The sequence below is a fragment of the Ambystoma mexicanum genome, chromosome 6p (assembly GCF_040938575.1).
Source record: "Ambystoma mexicanum isolate Mex_15411 chromosome 6p, UKY_AmexF1_1, whole genome shotgun sequence".
In the NCBI taxonomy this organism is placed as follows: Eukaryota; Metazoa; Chordata; class Amphibia; order Caudata; family Ambystomatidae; genus Ambystoma; species Ambystoma mexicanum.
Window position 1 is genome coordinate 984,471,505 of NC_090935.1, and position 22,408 is coordinate 984,493,912.

Here is a 22,408-nt window from a genome sequence, read left to right on the forward strand (position 1 = left end):
AAATCTAGAAAGAGGAGCAGATCACGCACACACATCGTTCTGTATGCCGGCATTCAGTGGCACGCTGGTGTTTTTCATGTGTTTTAATGTATTCTGATTGTAATATTTCTTGTAACACATACTGTGGCTACGTTCATGCGATACCTATAGCTGATTGATCATTAACAAACATGTGGTTTATATGCAGCTGAATCAATGTCATGAGCAATTCGTGTAACACGTCCATTTTATGATGTGGCCCACACATGCATTGCACATCTAATAAACAGGATCAGAAGCAGCCTGTGTAGTATAAAACAATGTGGTTCGGGACAGAATTATAGCAGTGTTAGATTATCCTATACTTAATCAAAAGAAGGACAACACACAAAATTACAAAAACAACTTTTTAATTCTGATTGCCAAATTATTTAAGGCAGGTATAAAAAAAGAAAGCATTCAATATACATTTTACATAAAATAAACTAGATTACAGCATAAAACAAGTAACCAGGCAATGGCATTAAAGTCTTTCTTCTAAAACTGGATAATTGTAAACATTAAAAAAGACTGCAGGACTATTCAAGTAATAGAACAATCACAGATGTCTTCTGGTATGCAGGCTATTGGGTTATTTGCCATTCAAGATTCTTTTAAAGAGACCATTTATTCACAGATGCTAATAATTTCCACATTTCTTACTTTATACATTATGTACAACACAGTTTTTGTGGTTCTGGCAACCCCATGCCCTTCAAATGTATATTCTTCACAATTCACAATTACAAGGAAACGGTGAATACAGTAACATTTTACACTGATGCTTCTTAATAGGCACCACCAAATAGACATCTAAATTGTACCAAAGTGTCATCACAGTTAGCCTCTCTGAGAGATTGTGAGCAGTATTGGAAGAGTATGCAAGATTCAGGCACACAGATACATAATGTCACTTATTTACAAAAAATAATCTTACAAACAAGCCATTTGTGGCTAACACTTTTCAACCATGACAAATATATTTTCCTTTACTGTGTGGTTTGCAAATTAGCAGCAGACCCTGTGAGTGCACGCGCCTGGTTACTAATACAAAAAATAAAATAAAGAATATGCAAGTATATGTACATGTATATACACGTGTATATACATATACATATAAGTATACATATGTATATATATGTATGTACAGAGGTCTAATTACAGCAACATTAGTTACTCTGTTATAAAATCTGTAATTTACAAAAATTTAAATGACTGGTTTTTGCCTGCCATTAAGGCATTTCATATGAACACCATGTAACTGATGTCTGTAATAAAGCGCTTTTCCATGTGAGCCAGTCACATGACAAATGTACATTTCCATTGTCTTCACTCCCTGCAGAAGACAAAAAAAAAAAAAGACATGTCAGATACTTGTACTTATGTTTTACAATGTAAAATAACACAATCCTAACACATGAATGAGCATTACTTTGACTTAGGCGAGGGCGTAACATGCTTGATGCTAATGACACAACGTTCCTGAAGAAGTGAGCATGAAGGTTCCTTGTAGACATTTTTCCCACATAATCCTCCTCTCAGAATGTCATATTTTAGTTCCATTAACAAGGGTTATGTGTTATTACCCACAACTGCAGGCAATAACCTTATAACCTGGGGCGGGGCACAGCCATCATGTCTGGACATTAGAGTTCATGCTCGACACAGAAACCTGGCTGCCTTAAAAGAAGTATGCAGCAGATAAGGTTGTTGGGGTGTATTCGTTATTTACTGGAGCAGGCTACCTAAAATGGGATTAAAGAGAGCCCTGAAAAGATGCATCCGTCCTAAAGTCGGGTGAGGAGAGGAAATCTTGCACACCCTTAAGTGGACGGGGCCTCATAAGAGCAGGAACAACCAGGGTGACAGACAGGGAGAGGGGAAGAGAGTCGCATTTCAAGAATCCGGATTGGCTAACAATCACCCATGGTTCAGCTATGAGTGGCAAAAGGCTTCTACTTCAGAGCGTCAAAGACAAATCAGGGAGAAAGGCCCCTCACTGGAAGCTGCCATCAAACCAAGTTTAAATTCTTTTATTTATTGTGTGGATGCCTCTGTTGGCTGTAAAATATGAAGGCATCACCATTGCGCCCCCACTAAGCCAAACCCTTTGATCTGGAACAAATCAGGTTAAAGTACTATGCCTCGGTTTCCCATGAATTTGTAGCAATCGCAGTGTCACTTCAATTTGGACTATTATGCTCGGATCAAAAAGCAGGCATTTGGATTTAAAAAAAATATAAGTGGAGGCTGGTAGCTGTCAAGCTTGTGAACTCAATGTCCATCAAAATAAAAGGTAAATTATATTTTTTAATATCTCAAGGCCGAGACCATACGTGACAGTCTCCGGTCGCTAAACAGCATGCATAGAACAGTAATTTCGTTTTTACTTAGCATATTTATCCAAAGTATTTAATAGAGAACATTTTTATGTACGATGAATAGTCCCCAATCGAAATCCGTACTCATTTTCTGCACCCCTAAAAGAACAAATGCAGAGTCTACTATTCTAAACTGCACACTTCGGTTAACAAACATCTCAGCAATGAAGGCTCACCTCACTAAGCTACTTTACAATCTTGATAAGGAACCGTTATGGGCACAATTACAAATTCATGAATCTATATACTGTACAGTGGAACATATGCACTCTATGCATTTACTATACACTGGGATGCATACATTGGATGCAGATGTATACACAGTACATTAAGATGCATATATGTGTGTTTGCATACATATTTAAATATGCTGCACCACGGTGACACATGCCCTGCTTTTGAGTGACACACTTTGGGCTACTCCCTTCCCCGCTTTCCCCATTGGGGGTCTTGGTGTGAGTGGGTTCCCTGCAAACCGGATTACTACAGCTACCAGAAGTGCAGCAGAATCACCACAGATTGATAACACCTGCATTTGCTGTGAGCTGCAAAGACTGCCTCCCTGACGATGTGAATAGCACAGAAACCGGTAGGAGGAGAACATCAGTGGCCGAGTAGGTTTACTGTGTGGGGGAACCAGAGTGCGCCCCCCTTTCATGTACTGTCAATTAAATATCTGTAATTATATTTGCATTAACACTACATATTAGGATAATACATTGCATAATCTGACTTGTATTGGATTCATGCAATATACGTTAAACCATTTTACATGGTACATTGAGATACAAATTTGGTATTCTGATAGGTTTGTACAGTATAGTAAGAACCACTAGTATATACACGTCTGACGATCCTTCAGATGGCATCACTTCTCCCCAGAGGAGAACCCCTTTCCATGAGGCTAGGGAGACGCTGCCGCTAACCAATGGTCCCACTAGAGGTGGTAACATGCAGGAACATCTCATGGGGAGTGTGATGAATCCTGCAGAGTCCTCAAAGAACCTGTGCCCAAACTCTCCTCCCAGGTGGCCAAGGGAAGGCAGCCGCTACCTGATCCTAACCCTGGGGGTGATGCCTAAAGTCTCCTCCCAGGTGGCCAAGGGAAGGCAGCCGCTACCTGATCCTGACCCTGGGGGTGATGCCTAAACTCTCCTCCCAGGTGGCCAAGGGAAGGCAGCCGCTACCTGATCCTAACCCTGGGGGTGCTATTAGCCGGGAGGATGACCTGGGAGGAGTAGGGCGCCAGAGGAATTAGAGGGCTCCGTTGGAAGAGACGTAGTATTCATCTTCTTCACAAGGGGAGATTTCTATGATGCCAGAATATCTAATGGCTTGCGGACAAAATAAGGCTTCTCTTCTTAGACCTACCCCCTTTGTTGGTAGTGAAAATCGTTGTGATCAGCATGGGAAGAAAAGATATGGAAAGCAGAACATTAAGACCCCGACTTCCAATGAATATAACTCTCCCTGGAATCTAAACCAATCATTAATCTTTCCCAAATCCATCCCTAAAATGTACGTTTACTAAAAAAGTGGAAATTAATTAAAAGAGTAAATTAATTTAAATGGAAGGCTGTACTTGTGATATAAAAAGGGATCATAGCATTGGGGACTTCAAGTCCCACAATGCCCGAAGTACTGGGACGAGGAATGGACTTGAGGTGCTAAACTGTAATGTGCGCTCTAGTGGTTCTGATGACCCACACCTGGGCAGTGTATGAGGCTGCATTAGGTACAGGTCAATAGAACTAAAAGGTGGAGCAGCGGTAGGAGTTGTAAGCAGCAGAAGACTGAAGACACCAGAGCTGCTGCTATTGTGAAAGTGTACTTCGGTCCAGAGAGGGTCTACAGAGTGGAAACTGAATTGCAGAGGTCGCACAGCGGGAATCAGTAAACTGAGAAGCTGTCCCTTGAGAGAGAGGCTCTTCATCATATGCCTGGTTCCGGTGGCTGGAGGAGCAAAGCAGGCGCCTTTCCCAAGTGGCGTTGTGAATACCCGTCTTAAAGGCTAAGTCCCAGGAGCATTGACTGCTTCGGTGTATCCATGTGGAAGACCTCCTCAGTGAGCGCAACCTGCCGTTCACCTGGCCTAACATGCTCTCTAATGGCTGTACAGGAGCTCCATCAGTCCTTGCAATAAATAAACGTGCACTTTAAAATTATAGGTTTGTCACAGCCTAAACATACATGTAAATGGTCTACATTCTAGATATAAACTTGTTTTATGAGCATGCTTTAAAGACTTATCCGGCGAAAAATTATTTAAGCTATGACCAAAACATACTTAGAACGGCTTTACTTCTGAAAAGCCGCAGTCATCATTACTCAAAAACGAAAACTTTGACACAAACATGACCTTTGGCTGCTTGGCAGGAAATCTCCTAAACTTGTTCTGCAAAACGACACTATAAAGGGGGAATCACAACCGCCCCCCTCCAGTGGGCAGCACAAGGTGTCCCACGACATTCCAGTGTACAGCATACACATTTTAATGTACAATACATGGGTATTGCCATTGAGTATGTAAGAATTTTCAGCAAGTCTTTTTTCAAAGTAGTAGATGCATGTTACTAGATCATATATGTCTCGGTAAATAAATAGCAGGAGCAATCGCTCTTTCAATCAACTGCGTATGACAGCAACCTGGGTATATGGGTTATAAGAATCTACCATGTCCCTACGTTATGTTAATATAGAATACATTGCCTACAATGTATTTCAAACCCCCAATGTAAGCATCGGACCATACAGTGTATGCACACACACACACATCTCAATAAATAATTAATATATCTGCAAGTGTACAGCATACACCTCTGTATATTATGCATGCATTTCACTACACAGTATATGCATTTATTAGGCTTGAACAGTGGTCGAAGTGGATGGCCTTTTTTTCCTTTTTTTAAGTTTTACTGTTCCTATACTTATTTTAAAAAGAAACCGTCCTGGAATGGTTTCATTTTAAAATAAAAGTGTAGGAGAAGTTGAAACGTGCACTTGCACGGCAATGAGCATTTCCTTAAATAGCAGATATGTTCGTTTGGATTGCGCGTGGGAGGGGGCATGGTGAAAGGGTTTTTCGGGAGCGGGGGCATGCCAGCAAGGAACGTAGTTACGCTCAGAGGTGTTGCTAGAGGGGGGCTCAGGGGGCTATAGCCCCCGGTCTTTTGGTTGTAGCCAGGATAGAAGATCAGGGGTTACAATAAAAAAGGCTAGCTAGCCCCCAGTCCCGACAGCCCCAAAATTAGCGTAGCCCCCCCCCCCCGATTCTTTTCCAGACCTAGCAACACCCCTGGTTACGCTACTATTTTTCGTACACTTTGACCACTGTGTTTGAATGATGTCCCTCAAACGCTCCCTAGATGTTGACAAAGTTTTCAACCTGTATAATCTATTAGTATAGTAACAAAATATTTCTGTGAAATCGAAATGTATGTTGCTGTAATTATTTGCTCTCCGAAGTGATCCTTCCTGTGAGGGAAGAAGGTTTTCTTGAACCTGGACCTTTAAAATGTCTAACAATTTTAATAAAGACATCCATGGCAACGGCTCATAAAACCATGACATGAGAACCAGAGCGACTTCCAAGGCTTTGAAATACAGACTTCGCGCGAGGTAATTGCATCACTTCTCTCATTTCGTCTTGTTTATGAGAACAGGAAACATTTAATCCCCCATGCTCTGGTCACAATTACTAGTGGTTATTAGGTTATGCTCCCGTTTCAAATGCCCTTAATTTGCAGCCGGGGGCATTCTTATTTTAATAATGTCCTGAAATTCCTAGGCAGCCCTACGATTTAGGTGCCATTTTCCGAAAATCCCAGTAAACAAGCAGTCTGATTAGTCGATGCAATTACCTCCATTATGATTGCAGGATTACTTTCACAGCTGTACGTCATGGGGAGGAGGGTATTATTGCTATGAAAAATGCACAGCATGAGCTATCGCAGGCCTACAATTAAAAATAGCTGTAAGTCGCCTATGTTCTGGATTGGGCACAGAAGCTACTTACCGTCTTTGTGCAGGAAATATCCCCGATGCAGACGCCTGGGCAGCCACCTGCTGGGTAACAAGGGCAGCAGAGGTCAAACCTGAGGAGGAAGGAAGGAGAGGGGGGGGTCAGTGCACTGAGAGCGGCTATGCATTCTCCCGCCATGCCCAAGATCTGCTAGTGCACGCCCTCCTTTGTCCTTTATCCACCCCCCCAGCAGAGACCCTTTATCCACTCGTGCCACCCCCCAGCAGAGACGCACACTCTCATATGACACAGCGGGGGGAGGCTACTGCATAGATTAGATATCTTAGAAGCTCCTAGTTCACAAGCAAACCTCCATTGCATCAATGCAATTCCTTAAGTCCTGTGTGACTCCCACTGGAATGCGGACCAAGGACACTCACTGAACAATATGTTAAATGTCTTCTCTTCCTCACATCCACCAAGAGAAGAACATCAAGAGCTGTCTCTATTGGGTGGCCATGTAGGACTTCTTATGAAGACTTTTCCTCACAACTCGGTTACCAAATCTCTTCGAGGACGCGACTAGGGATATAGTTGCTGTCTATGCAGCATGCCTGTGAAGATCACTTAGCAGGTAGAACATTGTAAAAGTTGTCTCGCTTCCAGATTAGCAAAGACAGTGTTTGCTCGAATATACCTCTGAGCAGCTCAGGAGGAGGACACTGCAATGCTGTAGACCTCCTTTCACTTCCCTGCTGCGCCTGCCGAGGGAGCGGGCGGAAAGTTGTTTCTTTTCTAGGAGGTTGGCCAAGACTAGGTTCATACATTGGACCACTGTAAGAGGTAATTCATTAAATGGACTAGATCTTGTTTGAGTTTCAAGGACGCGGTGCATATGCCTGCACACTGACATCTAAAACAACGCTACAGGCGTCAGCCTAAACACTGCAGGGATTGGTACCATAGCCTCTGAGATGATGGGCATCCCTTGCTGGGGACAACACAGGCTATGATTTAAGAAATTAAAAAAAAAAAATCCAACTATCTGTATTAAACATAAAAACTAGAAAACATTTTTATTTATTCAGTATAATTCAAAGTCACCTTGAAAAGGATCATATTGCCCCGGTATGAGTGGGTAGCCCATCCCCACATGCGTATGATGGTGCGTGTGTAGGTGCCGTTGGCCGAAGGGCGAGTGTCTGTCTCTCTCCCTCTCTGCTTCACGTTCACGTTCCACTGAAGCTTTTTCCGCAGGCTGTGGACACAAAAAAATATCTTGTTAACTCAAAGTAACAGGTTTGAGATGTTGAACTGCCATTAATTTGCACGGGTGGCAGTGTGTCACTGGATAAGTCTTTATTGCCTACTTCGATGCAATGAACAAATGCAGCGCCAGATCTAGCGGTGTGCTTCACAATAGACTAAACGGGTGTGCAGCCTGTGGCTCTCCAGATGGAATGGACTACAAATCCCAGGATCCCTTCCCATTGACTTTGATGGTAAGGGCTGATTAGTCCAAAACATCTGGGGAGCCAAAGGTTGCAGGGCCCTGGTAAATGAATCAAAAATAAATAGATCTTTCCATAGCCAGGCTTTTCATTGTTTCCAGAATGGCAAATACTCGGACGTAGTCATTCTAAGGCACATTTGACAAGCATTAAAACGCACACTTGGAAGTCGCAGATTAATTAAGACTCTGGAATGGACTCCCACCATACATTCCTTTTCAAGAAGTTCTTATCGTAGAGCCTGTGCAAGCCACCACATGCTGTATTGGTCAGCATTAGTCAAAGGTAGTGTTTAAAAACACTAAATAATCATGTGCTCGAGATGCCCTCGCATACTATATATATATATATATATATATATATATATATATATATATATATATATGTGATGTCCAGACATACCTCAAATACTGCCTTATAATTTATGACATCTTCACATTAAATTAACTGTAATAGGATCATTCTGACAAAAACGTTATGATTGTTAATAATATGCAGAATGAGGTCAATATGTTTTGGCTGAGAGTAAGGGGGGAGAGGGAGGGTTGGTGGGGGAAGACTGCCCACCAAGGCTGGAAGTTGCGTGAAGAGCTGCAATAGTGTTCAGGTCGGAACCAGGAAAAGGCACTGTGTTGCAGGCAGAGGTGGGCTTCTGGCGAGGGGAAAGGGTGGGCCTCGAGCGAGGATCGGGATGAGTCTTAGGGGACCAGCAAGAATTGCCATCTGTTAAGGAGCAGGGATTGGCCTTGTAAAAAGAGGGTCTGGGTTTTCAGCAAGGAGTGCAGATGAGTTGCAGTGAAAGGTAGGGATGGGACTCTGGTGAAGAGTCGGGAAGGGTCCCGGGTGACTAGCAGACATACATCGTGGTTGATGATGTGCAGTGACGGGCCTCAGGTGAGGCAACTAAACTTAAGTTAAGTAGTAGATGGGTCACGCCTGAACAGCAAGGGTGGCCTTGGAATAAAAGCGGGGGCAGTACCTAAATATGGAATGTGGATCGCCCTAAAAAGGTCCAAATGGGGTTTAAAGTTCCAGCGGAGGAGTGGGGAATGGTCTTCAGGTGAGGAGCAGGGATAGGCCTTAGATTACCTGTTGCTGGGGGAGTAGGGAAACAGCCTCCCCCCACCCCCATGTATATGGGCTGATGTTAGAGCTAGCAGATTATGCTATAGTAACAGGTATGTGTAGATGTTATGCCACACTCTTCCAGCCACTTGGCCCCTTTGTGCTGTATTCATGTTACCCAATACCATGACCTCATGTTATAGACCTCTGCAGGATGATGGGCCAAGCCGACCATTTGGGATTCAAATCTCTAACAATAAAGGTCAAAACACAGATCTCTTTTGTGGATGCCGTAGTCCACTGAGCCACAGACTGAACAAGTTTAAAACTTACAATATGTACACACTGCATATAGATTATAGATGTATGGGCATTGCTATGTATTCTCATTATTATACAATAATGTGCATGAACAGAATAAGCAAAGTGACTGAACAATTGAAGCGTCTGCCTCGGGTAAGTAGGAGTCTTGCGCCAAGAGTCAAGGTTAGGCCTTTAATTGAAGTATAGACTCACTATGAAGTAAGAGGTGGCCATGTACATGATCCACAGTTGTTCTACGAGCCGTGCAACTATTCTAACCATCACAGATATAACACACGGGTAGGAAAGGTTCTGTATATGCATTCTGCATGCGACATCTATTTTGCAAACCCACAAGTGGGCAGAGAGGCTGGACGCCACATGCCACACATATCCCTTCTTTTGCAATGATCACCACATGGCACAACGAGCCGTCATCTGCCAGCACTGGTGGCACCAAAACATTAGGTATATCATTTACACCATTCCCACATACTTGCATACAAATATACCATTCCTGCACCACTGCATACAATGGAGTCTCACACACACAAACTTGCAAAAGAACATACATTTCATTGTCACTCCAGCCAATGCATGCAACACAACACTCGATACACAGATTCACATATACATGCATATGCTCTCCGATATGACCGAGTTATTTACCCAAAACGCTCATGAACATACAAGGGAAGCATTTTATGAAGCAACGGCTTGTGCATGAAGGGAGCATGACAGTTTAGGGGTGGATGGGTGGAGTGCAGCCTACAGAAGTTGGGGGCTCGGACTGATACTGAAGAAGAGATTGAACATTATGGATAAAATAACCTACATGGAACAGACTTTCTGCCTCTGTGTGTCCCTATAAGTAGGCTTTCTGGTTTTCAGTTGAATCCGATAAACCGCTGGAAAAACCCCACAAGGAGAAAAGGGCGACTATCAGTTAAAACCTAAAAAACACCCTGTTTTTTTCCTCCCAGTGGTGAATTAGTGTGAGCAAGGTTGGGAGAAGGTTTGGGAGGTTGAAGAGGTGGCATGGCATTCAATAGGAGAGGGGCCCTAACTGCACCTGCCCGTATGCCTGTATGCTTTTTCCCCAATGCTTCTGCTCCTGCCCTTGACCTTATTCGCAAAACACTGCACCTTTTGTTACATTATTTTCATTGTTAAAATATATATATTTGGCAGTGATCAGGGGCTGTTTGAGGAATTGTAGAAAGATTTGAGCCATTTTTGTGGCTGCCAATTCACGCCTTAAAACTGTGCCAGAATTCCTCAAAGTAGCTCTTGACCACTGACAAATACTTGCATTTCCAAAAAATGGCTTAACATGGATCTTTCAATGTCTCCATTTGTTCCACCAGTCCCCCTTTCCCCCTTAATTTGGTTGTAGCGTTTGAATAAGAGATGCACAGACACCAAAAAAATGTACGTTATATTTCTTTTTGTAAAATAAATTTTGATTGGGGAGGTGCTACTTTAAGCAATTGTAGCCAGTTTCGAGCCTTTTTATGTGACCATGAATTCATGCACCTTTATCTCGAATTTTGCAAAAAATTCAGAAACGAACACTGAAAACCCTTACTTATAACACCACAACCGCCAGGCTAGCAACCTTACCTGGCTTGCCACGCAAGTAGAAACACATTTACAACAGATTTCTGGCAAGTGGAGCACAAGTGGGCGGGCCCTTTACATAGTTAGTGCTCACTTGACAATGTATCTATCACTTTAACAAAAAAGGCTACTAATTACCAGAGGGAGACCTTCAACTATTAGCCATAGAGCACTAGCACCCGGCATTGGTAAAAGGAAAACATCCTCTATAACAAAACCTTCCTGGCCCTTTGGAAGCAGGAAACACTAGAAAGGACTGCCTACCTCCAGAACTCTCACACTTATACACCTAAAACATAAAGAAAGGATTTCTCAGAAGAAAAAAACGCTTGACTGATATTCTACCCCACACCCCACATCCCCCCAAACAGGTTTTAAATGTACTCTGCCCAACTATCCTAACCATGCATAAAGAGGAATTTGAGGGCGGTCACCCCATGCACAAACGTACAGTGTTGATGCAACACTGGAGGTGTTTCTCTTACCGCAGGGGACTTGCCGCGGTACTGGTTGGCGTGCTGCTGGAGCAGATCCAGGGCCTTCGATTCCGTGGCAGACTTGGCACTGATGCTGGGGCTGGTACTGGCTTTTTCTGGCTCATCCCTCCCCGACATCTTCCCATAAACTGGATAGTGGTGGAATCCTGACGACAGATATGCTCCTGCAGAAAAGAGGGAAATTTCATGATTTGCCGATTTAATTCGAGTAGCCTGCCAAGGCAAGTTAAAACACAGACGTGGGTATCAAATAGTTCAAATCAGGACTATGAAGTTCAGAACGGGACTATAAAGCACGATCAACCATCACATTTTTGTAAACTAACCTAATCTGATGAGTGGAGGTATTTGTTTTTTCTTGCTTGCCTTTCAAATATTTATTTTATTTCTTCAGTGAAAGAAAAAGTAAGTATAAATGTTTTTCTGGTCAATATATTACCATTAGTTTACCAACAACATAACAGCACGCGGTCATGGCTTCGGGAGAAAATGACGACGTCTAGCATTTCACAAACCCCAGTGTGGAAATTGGTCCAATCCATTTAATGACACCCATATTTACAAGCCACTGTATTTACAAAGATCAATGAGGTCTTGCCTCTGCTTGACTACATGCGTAGAGCCCATACCTGGATAGCTGTGCATTAAGACGGGAGATACCGCCCGGTAGGTGGGATGGTTGGGGTCGTACATCTGCGTGTAAGGGTAGGAATGCAAGTACTGAATGTAGGACTGATGCTGCTGGCTCATTGGTGAGGATACAGCCACTCTGGCACTTCGGGAATCTTTCCAGTTGACTGGTGTCTTCCGATCGTCATTCTTGCTTTTGCCCTCCTCCATGGAGCGGGAATCGGGGCGCTTGGTGTCCTTCGGCTCCTCTTTCGTGCTTGGTACGGGCACTGGAGGAATGGGGACAACACTCTCCTTGTTGGGAGTCTTTCTGGGGCTCTCCTCTTTTGACTTTTTCTCACGATCCATGTCCTCCGGTTTTTGCAGCTCTGCATATTTTGGCTGATAGACGTAATGATGCCATGACCTGGGTTCTGGCTCCTGCTTTGAGGTGCAAAAACATAGTTTTAGATTGTGACCTTCATTTTATCCAACAACACTGACAAATTGTACCCAATGTTAGGGTACATGCAACTTTAGAAAGCTGCACATACATTTGCTAGAAAGAGTCCGCGGCATAGGGAGTGGAATAAAAACGTAGCCTTTTCAAGCCTACAGCTATACAAATGCACACAGACCCCTCCCCCCCTTCCCGCGAGAACCCTCTGCCCCCCCCCCCGTTAGTTACTCACCAACGGATTAAGCAGGTTAAAGCTTGATGTAGAAGTTTCATCTAAGAATTTATAAACATGTGCAGGCCTATTGCCTTTAAAAAAACATGTACAAATATGTAATGCATGCACTAGAAAAAACTTAAGTGTTTTTAAACTAAATCTATTAATCCTTCCAAGAATCCAATCCTACCACGTCAATGGTATGCAGTGACCCTGCATAATTAACAGAATGTTCACAGTGCGCATATGTTCTTCACAAGTACCAGGCTTTCTGGCATTACCAGGGGTTTCCCCATCACACTGGACGTCCTCTGAACCCCGAAAAAACATACACAAGGAGCTCCTTGGATGAAATCCAAATATATCCGAGCCCCCGTTATGTATCGGACTGCACTCTGCAACACACAGAAGTAATGGCCTACTCATCCCAGACCGGATGCACCTTCATCGAATGTAATAATGGTACCTAAACCCTTACTCCTTTCAGGTTTTATTGGCGCAAAATGCTTCTTTAGGTCAAAATGGACCATGTTCGCCTTGATCGTGGTGCTAAACGAAAGGTGTGCTGTATTTTTTTTTCCAATTGACATTTTATGTACATGAAATAAAGAAGACTGCTACGTTTTGGGGACCTTCAGACACTACCACCCTGCTTTGTATCAAGGTCCTAAGAAGCCTGCCCCACAGCAAGCGTGAAAACATACAGTGTTCAGCAACAAACATTCCAAAACAATTCATGGGGGCGGGTGGAACGGGCTGGATGAGGGTGGGAAGCCGTGCCCCAGCGGACAATTGCTGGAAGACATATTTTCAAGGCGCGCTGCCTTTATGCCGCTGGTATCCTCGTGAGGACGGATGCATTTATAAGTAGGTGATTTCTAAGGCACCTCACGCCACTTGTCAGTCACTCTGAAACACCAAATCACGCCTTTGCGGGTCATTTATAGTCTACCACCAGAGGACATGAGCTGTGTGCATCATCCAAGACCAGGAACCGGCCTGCCCCAGGGAGAGGAAGTAGTGTATCCTTTGGTATAATTCCCCCAAGGAGGGGGTTTGCGCCCCAGCCCTGTACTACAACCTCATCTTCTCTCTAAGGCACAGTAGATGCAGCACCTGGCACGCTCTAAACAGGACAGGCCCACAACATGAGAAATGCCGCTGCTATGTCAGATCGATGCAAAAAGAGCAGGGGCGTCAACATACGGTTTTTACTTTAGGGTCCCTTGGAGAATTTTGGAGTCCACAGATTTGTTTATCATATTTTTAACAACTGAAGGAGGAGGTGAGGGTACCCACGATACATTTGTTGCCATTTGTTAATCAGCACAACTTGTAAGCCCTTTAATCAGTGCAACTGTATAATTGTCATTATCTTTCACACTTTGCTAACCGTATCAGATCAAAGAAACAGCTGACGTGGCATAGCAAGCACCCCGAAACTTAGGCAGCATTCCTGAACACTGACAGAACTATTCTTTAAACCAGAGCAGCAAAGGTTCAAGGCACTAAAAACATGGCTTTGCTTCGGACAAGTACCAAGGCAAGAAGGAGAAAGGGTCTCCAAGGGTCCAAATAAGGCACATTTTGCTTTTGTGTTAATCATCAGAAAAAAATGTAATATACAAAATCTACGGTGAGGGGCGCACTTCCATTCTTCATTTTAAATGATACCATGCACCATTTTTTTAAATGTGACCCGGTGAAAAAAAACTGAGCATAACTTTCTGCTACAGACACAAAGCTATATTGTTTCCAAACGACTGCACCGGCAGTAGTACACCAACAAGCGTGCCTGCTCCATAGTCCGATTAAAAATGCTGACAGGCAGCTATTTACTTTATGGTTAAGGCACGGACACAAAGCATCAAAATATATCTAATTGCTAAATAAAAATTCAAGCTCAGAAAAAAATCGCTAAACTTCTAATCTCTCGCAGACAATTAAATGTGGTCACACTTCAGGCGCATGCAATCAGTATTCAATTAAAAATGACACTCTCCATATTAAAGGAATTCAAGGCTTGCATGTGCTGCTTGCTAGATGCTCTGTGAATAAACAGCGCGAGGGGTTTCGTGTGAAGGCGATCTGCTTCACGAAGCATCGCGTTTCGGCAGACGGCTACTGCACTGTGTTGCCCCAGGGAGTTCGCAATGCTGCCAAGAAAGCCTGGCGTTTTACCTGTTTATATCGAATGGTGGGATCGACTCCGGTCTGTTTCATGGAGTCCATAACCGATTTCATTTCCACTGCCTCTTTAATTAGCTGGTGGTTTTCCATTTGTTTGGCTTTGAAACTGTCCGGCTGAAGAGGCTGGTGATGATTGGTCAAAACCTGCAATTTCCCAGTGTCATCGGCTTTGTTGGGGCCCACTGACCCCATCTTAGTGTTATTTTTTCCGGGCTCTGGAGTGGAAGGAGCTTTGGAGATGGTGGCAGATGGAATGCTTTTCTGCTTGTTTTCCTCCTTGCCCGGCTCCTTTTGTGGGGGTTCACTTTTCCTTTCACAGTCTCTCCCACTTGGTGCCATTTTCTGCTCGGCTAACCTCTGGTCCTCGTAGTACTTCTCGTACTGCTGCCGATACGCAGGGTTCGAGGCCACGAGGGACTTTGGGTCCATATAAAGTCCATAAGCATACTGACCGTAATAAAGTGACTGTGCAAGTGCAGGGTGCCTCTGCGTTATAACCGATTGATGCTGAGGCGGAAGGTTGCTGGGGTTGATTTCAGTTTTCTTGGACTCCAGCTGCTCAAGCTTTTCTTTCTTTTCAACTTCGCCATCGGAATCCTTTTTGGCCTTTATTCCTGGAGGGGTGCCATTGTTCCCAGCAGAAGGAGTGCCGGGCTGTCCAGAGTGCATGTAAGTCGGAGAATAATAGGGATCATAGCCATGGTAATATGGAGAATGGGATTCTTTCACTTGCGGGGATTGTGCTGGGGTAACCGGGAGCCCCTTCACAGCGCAGTCCTTGGCGGAAAGGAGATCCGTAGGGGAGCTGGTTTTAGACCTTATCCCCTCTGAACGGCTATCTGATCCACCATCATCAGCAGCATCAGAAATGTCCGAGTACGCAGGGCTGTTTGTTTTTGTCGCAGCACTCTCCCCGCCAGTGGGCGTCAAAACAGTTAATGATGCTACAGGGGACTGTCCGTTTACCACGGGCCCGTTCTCTACCCGGCAGCCGGTGCCTATGGAAGGGCTGGGAGCATTGTCAGTGAAAGTGTAAACCTTATCGGCCTCCGCCTTGATACTTGCCATTCTGCTCTCTGGACTCCCCGTCAACCCATTGACGAGCACTTCGTTCTTGCTGAGGTGTTCCTTGAGAAAATGTCCTGCCGTATCTTTCCCAGCGCCTTTTGGGTCTTCGGGCTTTCCAGGTTTAGTGTCCGCCTTCGGGCTGCCAGCCTCTTTGCTCTCTTTTTCCTTTAGCTTCCTCTTCTCTTTTTTCTTCTTCTCCTTGAGTGATGCGAGAGCTGGGTTTACAGTGCTTGGCTCTCCCATGATTGTGGGCTTTGGTTGAATGGGTTTCAAGGGAGGGCTCTTTGGTGTTGCCTGCACAACGGTTGTTGTTAGGGAGGGCAGTCCTGGAATTGCCCCTGTAGTGGTAGTTGCAAAGGCTGCAGTGGGTATAGCAATCAATTGAGGGGGGGTGGGAGCTGGGGCGGGTGCAATGGGCCTTGTAGCTTTAAGTTTTGAGAGGCTTTTATCCATTTTACAGTTACTGGATTTTTTACCTTTCTCTCCGCCATTTTTCTTTTCAATTAGGCCTTCTGCTTCCAGTTTAGGCATTTCAGTGGCTAGGTTACCATCTACCACTGAGCAATTCTCCAATGTCACTGTCATGTTTGATATAACAGGAAGGCTGTTAAGCTCACTATTGAGGCCCTTCTTTTTGCCAGAATTTTTACCAGTTTTAGAACCGATCACAGGACTGTGGGCATTGTTTATCAGGTCCCGCTTGCTCTTTGGTGTCCCTGGAGTGCTTAGTGAGCTTGGAGATGTTGGTGCTTTTATCTGGTCAAAGTTTGTAACATTTGTGCTTGGCTCACTGCATTCAAGTGCCACATTGCTTAGTGCTTCCTCGCAGTCTGAAATTTTGCCCTCGCTGTCTGGCTCAAACTCCAGTTTACTTTCAGAGTCTAAATGTGCATGAGCCTGGTGGTACCGCAGCCCATTGATGTGCTTGTATTTTTTGTTGCAGTTTGGGTGAGGGCAATCAATTAATATTGGGGAGGAACGTCCATGGTCTAAATAGGTTTCTGATTTTCCCTGCGGGGTGCTTGGAGTGCTTCTTGAGTTCGTGCGAATGCGCTTCCCAGTTTTAATGTCGTCTGAACTGGAGTTCAAGTCTAGCTCCATTGCAGGCTTGTTTTTCCTCTTGTTAGCAGCAGACGGGCTGTTTTTTACATCCTCAATCGAAGAGTTTGGTGGTGTCCGACGCCCACTTGTGTTAAGGCTGCCCCGTCTTCCCTTACCATTCGCACCACCCCGGTTCTTGTTCTGAAGTCCCCTTCCCTCCGTGAAGCCGTTTTCACTCCCAGGTGGTGGTGGTGGGGCTGCTGCGGACCTTGCTCGCTTTCCTCGTCCTCGACCACCTCGCATTTCAAGGTCACTTGTTGGTGATTCGCAGAACCTACGAGAAACAGGCAACACATGTCAATATTTGAACAAGCAAAACAACTGGAGCAAAAAGCATACTATTTGTGGAGAATCTGTACTAATCTAGAGACGAGTGCGAAGACAAAAAAAGTTCACATAGGCTTGCTTGCCTTGCGCTCACCAGCGCCTATACTCTCTAATGGAATAAGTAAAAACAAGTACTGTTTGTGATACACTTTTGAAACCAATTGGGAGCTGCTGCAATCAACACGCAGTTTCATCGTTGCAGAACAGTGTCGCATACAAGGGAACTTTTTAAGACATTGCACTGGAAAGATTGACCTATCTGGAACATGCTTAGCAGGTTTACCTTAACTGTTGTAATTTAACGTATTGTAAAGAAAGAGGTGCACATGCACAAAAAGTGGCCAAATCTGACAGGCTTTGGAGAAGTGCATGTTAGCATCAACACCCAACTTGCTTTGAAAGGTTCTATTCATATTTGCTAAACGTGTCGCCTAGACGATATACCAGTTATGCATACATGAACCAAGCATAGCAATGGGAGATGATGGAAGGGGGCTTCCCCATTTGTTCAGGAGTGGAATAATACCTGCTTGTAGGAACGGTTTGAGGTCAAATGGGAGCCATGGACTCTGAAATGGTTTCACTGAGCCATGGATCAATTACTGAGATTAAGGGTGTGTGTGTGAGGCACCTGTTCCATGGGCAAAGGACAGGCTACGGGTTCAGCATTGGGCTAGGCATGGTCACAGACTGCCCATTTGGTGCTGCAGATGTTTTTCAAGTACAAGGTGCTTGCAGTGGGAACTGTGGGTGTAATTGCTTTCCCTGGGGAGCAACCGACGGCCATGCCCCTGGTCCAGTGTGCACTGGGTTAGTAGGTACTGTGGATGTGGTATGTTGGTCTCTTCTGTCCAAAGGTCTTGCCCTGGGCACACTTAACAACCATAACCTTAAACACCAGCCAATTTCCACATAAAACACAGACACCCACCTCCAATGTAGCAGACATTCACATGCGACAAACGACCCAGGCGTTGAGCCTCATCCTTACAGATCCAGCAAGCCAGTGCACTCAAACACAACCTTAAATACAAGGCAATTTACACATAAAAACACAAAAACACACACCCTACATAACGGACGTTCACATACAAGTAACAACCCAGTCATTGGGCTTTACCCTTACGGATACAAGATGCCAGTGCATGCAAAAAACCCATCTACAACCCAACACACAGACGGCAGTTTCTCCTGGTTCTGGACCTATCCTATCCCTCCTGGAGACTGTTCCTGGGTGGTAGCGGTGCATGGTATAAGTCAGCATAACAGAACACTGGGCCTACCTACCATCAGGCCCAATGGGCAGTGTGGGTGTCTTTCAGACCAACAGGGCTCGCTGTAGCCCCCAGGCCATGACCAGTGGAGAGCACTGATGCGTTATCTATGTCTAGTGCCCCAGCAGAGATGTGTTATCTTTGTCTAGGGCCCTAGAACTGTCCACAGGGCTAGGACATAGGCCATGCTAAGTGGACATTGTGGGTGTGTTCATGGGGCGTGGACAAAGGCAACACCAGAGGTACTTTGCCCACGGTGCTGTGAGGGGGAAAACACGCCGTCGTAACTAGGGGATTTTTTTTTTTTTTAATGGCGTCATCAATAGTTTGGAGATTATGAAAAAGCGCGTACCTGGGAGGAGCCCAATCATGCTTTGTGCAGTCCAGCAACGTCCCTACGTAGGTCTTGTTCCGCCATGTCACATTCACCACAAGGACACCTGCAGATGAAGGAGAAACAATGTTATCAACTTAAAAACCCACTTTACATCGAAATAAGCAGCTACATCCGCATTTGCTTTTAACACCGTGGTCCTTCCTCCACATGCTTCCTCTTTTCTGGTTTCAGCGACCACAAGTTAAAGCCCACAGGAAATTGTCTTTGTATGCGAGTGTGTGTGAGGAGAGAGAGTGCGAAATCAAGATACGGCAGCGAGAAGGAAATGGCTGTTGCCATGCCCCGCTGTAAAACGGCAACACTCGCCTCTTAATTTTGCTATTATTACACGTAATTGCTTTTGCTTGGCTGCCTGCCAGCATAAACCGAACACCAGTTAGGAGAGCCGAAAGCAGGAGGTGGCTGGGAACGAAGTGCTTTGTTTTTAACAGCGCATTGATGTTGACTTAAAGTTGCACGGAGGTACATCGCTCCAGAATATGTGTTCGCGCGCGCCTATATGGCGTTAAATAGAAATGCAGTTTATACATGAACGACAGGAACAGATTGGATTGAGCGCGCGCACACACACCCACACTCCTCCCCCTGCGTCTATAAACAGATTCAGTGTCTTTATGTCTGCCATCAATCCCACTTCTTGGGAGGCCGTCATTGTATCCACCGTGCCTTGGCTCAGCAAATATAATTACGAAACGGATTTGTAAAGCACTGACGATAGAATGCAGGCAATGCCCTGAAAACCCAGTCTTTGGTATTGTCATGTAAAAGCCCGGTCAAAGGGCCTTCTGGAGAAGGACTGCGCAGCGTGGCCTCGAGGAAGATCATTAAACCGGAATTAAAACAAAGAGTGGACCAGCAGCGGCCATCTTCTTTCTGGAATGATGAGGAAATCCTTTGTTTGATAAACAACGTAGGGCTGGGGTATGATGGGTTTCTGGAGGGGTGGGGGGAAATCCTTGGTAAGAAGGCAGTTGTACGGTTGTCAAACAAAAGTCCTAACATGTAAATTAGGAAACAGAATACCTTAACCATATGGCAAAAAAATAAAATCAAAAAATCTATAGCCACTGTCTCCACATAATACTGTTTTCACTACACGTATTACCCAATATTATTTAATTGCTCCGCTAGTGTGTTTTTTTTTTTTTTTAATTTCAACTTTTTTTCAGGCGTCTTCAAAGCACATAGATAGCTCAGCTGTGAGCGAAAACACGCCACTAGAAACAAAGCCTTTTTCCCTTTTAAATTCATACATAATAATAATGGATGCAAAAATGTCCTGTGTAAAGTGCTTTGGATAAAAGATATATAAAAAAAATATTTATTATTACTACATTCAAGATAGGTTCCGCTATGGACATTGCTTTCTCACAAAACATTGGCACTGCAGTGGCGGAAGGAAGTTTTGTTGGCAGCGGGAGCGAAGGGCTTCATGTGTGATACCGTCAATAATATTTCACTAATCTGTAGTTTACAGGGGACGGGCATAAGAAGCCCTGAAAGTTGCCTTACACCTCACCATGACAGCCCCCCACTAGCTCGGCCATTGGCCCTCTTGAGTCGCCCCATGTGACTAGGGTCAAAGAACGTCGTAAACACTGGTGAGGGATAGGGACTGATTAAAAAGGATAATTATTTTTAGACGAGTTTAGCATCTGTGTGTGCCCTCTTGTCCGAACGTAGACTCTAAGACCCACCCTTATGAGGAATCCATGCACATACATCCAGAAGGCAGAATCCCCTTCTGGCAGCCATTGTAAAAATAGAAATCTTTGCTTTGCTTTTTCTATAGGAAAGCTAAAATCCCTACGAGGATCACAAACGGCAAATAATCCTGAACTGGGCCCTAAACTAGTAGACCTGGATTACGAGCAAAGATTTGTACGACACATGCACATACCCACACCAGGGGAAATTGCTAAAGATCTTGTGGAGTTTCCCAGCCTTTATGCGAGTCGTGATTATCTTTTTTGAAATTAAATATTCTTCCCAGGCTGGAACTGTTGGGGGCCAGGACTCGCATTCCTAAAAAGGCACGTGTAAGATCGAGGGTCTCTGGAAACAATGAAGCACTTACTATTAAACATGTATAGGCCTGGGCTATATTACAAATCGCTATCTGAGGAAATATTACATGGAACATTACTATCAATATTATTAGGGTAAGCGCGGCAGGCAACAGAGTGATTTACAAGTCACAGGGGAAACAGTGGTTTTATTGCCTGTAAATGGTCAGATATCATGAAAATAAATGCTTCAGTTAAAATGTGGTATGAAATTCAGACGCTATTTATTAAAATGTTAAGAAGCAAATGTTGAAGGCAGTTTCATTGATAACTTTCTTTAGTAGTCATGTGAATATTTCAATATAGTGCTGTATACAGATCGTGATGATCACTAATTTTTTAATACTCAAATAAAATTTAAAAAAACAATACATTTCTTCACTGGAGAATCGGGTACATTTGGATTGGTGTATCCACCGAAGCACACACACGCGGGTAAAGACCCTTCAACTTCTGGGGTAACTCAACACGTCGATATTTTCTCTTGCCTGGGTTCTAGCAGAAACAGGGAAAGATGTGAGCAGCGATTTCCTTTGCCCTTGGCCTGCGCTCTGTAGCGCAGCGAGGCGTCGAGGACCCCCAGCCGCTTACAAGGAGCAACGTTTACAGAACTGGAGGTGGCCGCATTTTTGTTGCGATGCAACCGGCCGCACAGCTCCGTTTCAGAGTCCCTGATGTAGCACAAATGTATAATTAAAACGGCTTGAAAGGAAACATAAAAGAAACAACAAACAGTCCATTCTCTGAGCAATAAAATTAGAAACAGGCGAAGTCTGCGCAGACACTTAACATTTGTCAGCACTGAAAGGCTTTTGTTATTGCTTTCCCCCCTCAGGGTTTCACATTTCCAACAAAACCCGCGCTCGGATTGGCCAGCTGCAGCTGGCAGCGCTGGGATCGGATTGGCTGGCCCGATGGGCTCTGCAGCTCAGACTAACAAGCCTCTCCGACTTGAAAGGGGAAAATAAATGATGCAACAACACTGCGCAGAGCTGGGAGGGGGAGGGGCGGCGGCCGAGCCTGTATGCATATGCAAAGGCCGCCTTATCAGGCAGGCACGCATGATCCGCACAATGAGAGGCTTGTCCAATTCTTCCCGACTCTCTAAATCAAACACGGGTTTGTTTGCAGTAACAAGGCCGGTCAAGCATGGTGAAAGGTTATTGTCTGCTAAACGGCATTGTGCCTGCTCTAAAACCCCGTGTTATTGTTTGGCATACAATGTAAAAAGCGCGATAAACCTGCAATGAAAAGAGGCCATTCACGCAGAAAAACAGGTTTCAAAATGGGGCTCTTTTTTTTTTTTTTTTTAAAGAGAAACAAAGCCTGTAGATATGCAGTTA

At 44.4% G+C, this 22,408-nt stretch overlaps 1 protein-coding gene across 4 annotated transcripts in view; it reads right to left on the reverse strand.

The window, feature by feature from the left end:
* Nucleotides 1-372: 372 nt before the first annotated feature.
* ZNF608 (zinc finger protein 608) overlaps nucleotides 373-22,408 on the reverse strand; it is a 145,167-nt gene continuing 123,131 nt past the window's right edge. For 2 of the 4 annotated variants that reach the window (XM_069625589.1, XM_069625588.1), the window contains exons 4-10: nucleotides 18,955-19,042; nucleotides 14,824-17,275; nucleotides 11,989-12,412; nucleotides 11,348-11,523; nucleotides 7,468-7,621; nucleotides 6,418-6,496; nucleotides 373-1,354 (exon numbers count right to left, since the gene is read on the reverse strand). In XM_069625589.1, coding sequence (XP_069481690.1) covers nucleotides 1,348-1,354; nucleotides 6,418-6,496; nucleotides 7,468-7,621; nucleotides 11,348-11,523; nucleotides 11,989-12,412; nucleotides 14,824-17,275; nucleotides 18,955-19,042 — 3,380 coding nt within the window. In that variant the 3' untranslated portion in view covers nucleotides 373-1,347. Of the gene's footprint in view, nucleotides 1,355-6,413; nucleotides 6,497-7,467; nucleotides 7,622-11,347; nucleotides 11,524-11,988; nucleotides 12,413-14,823; nucleotides 17,276-18,954; nucleotides 19,043-22,408 lie in introns of those variants that run through there. The other 2 variants (XM_069625590.1, XM_069625591.1) reach the window with 2 other exon arrangements.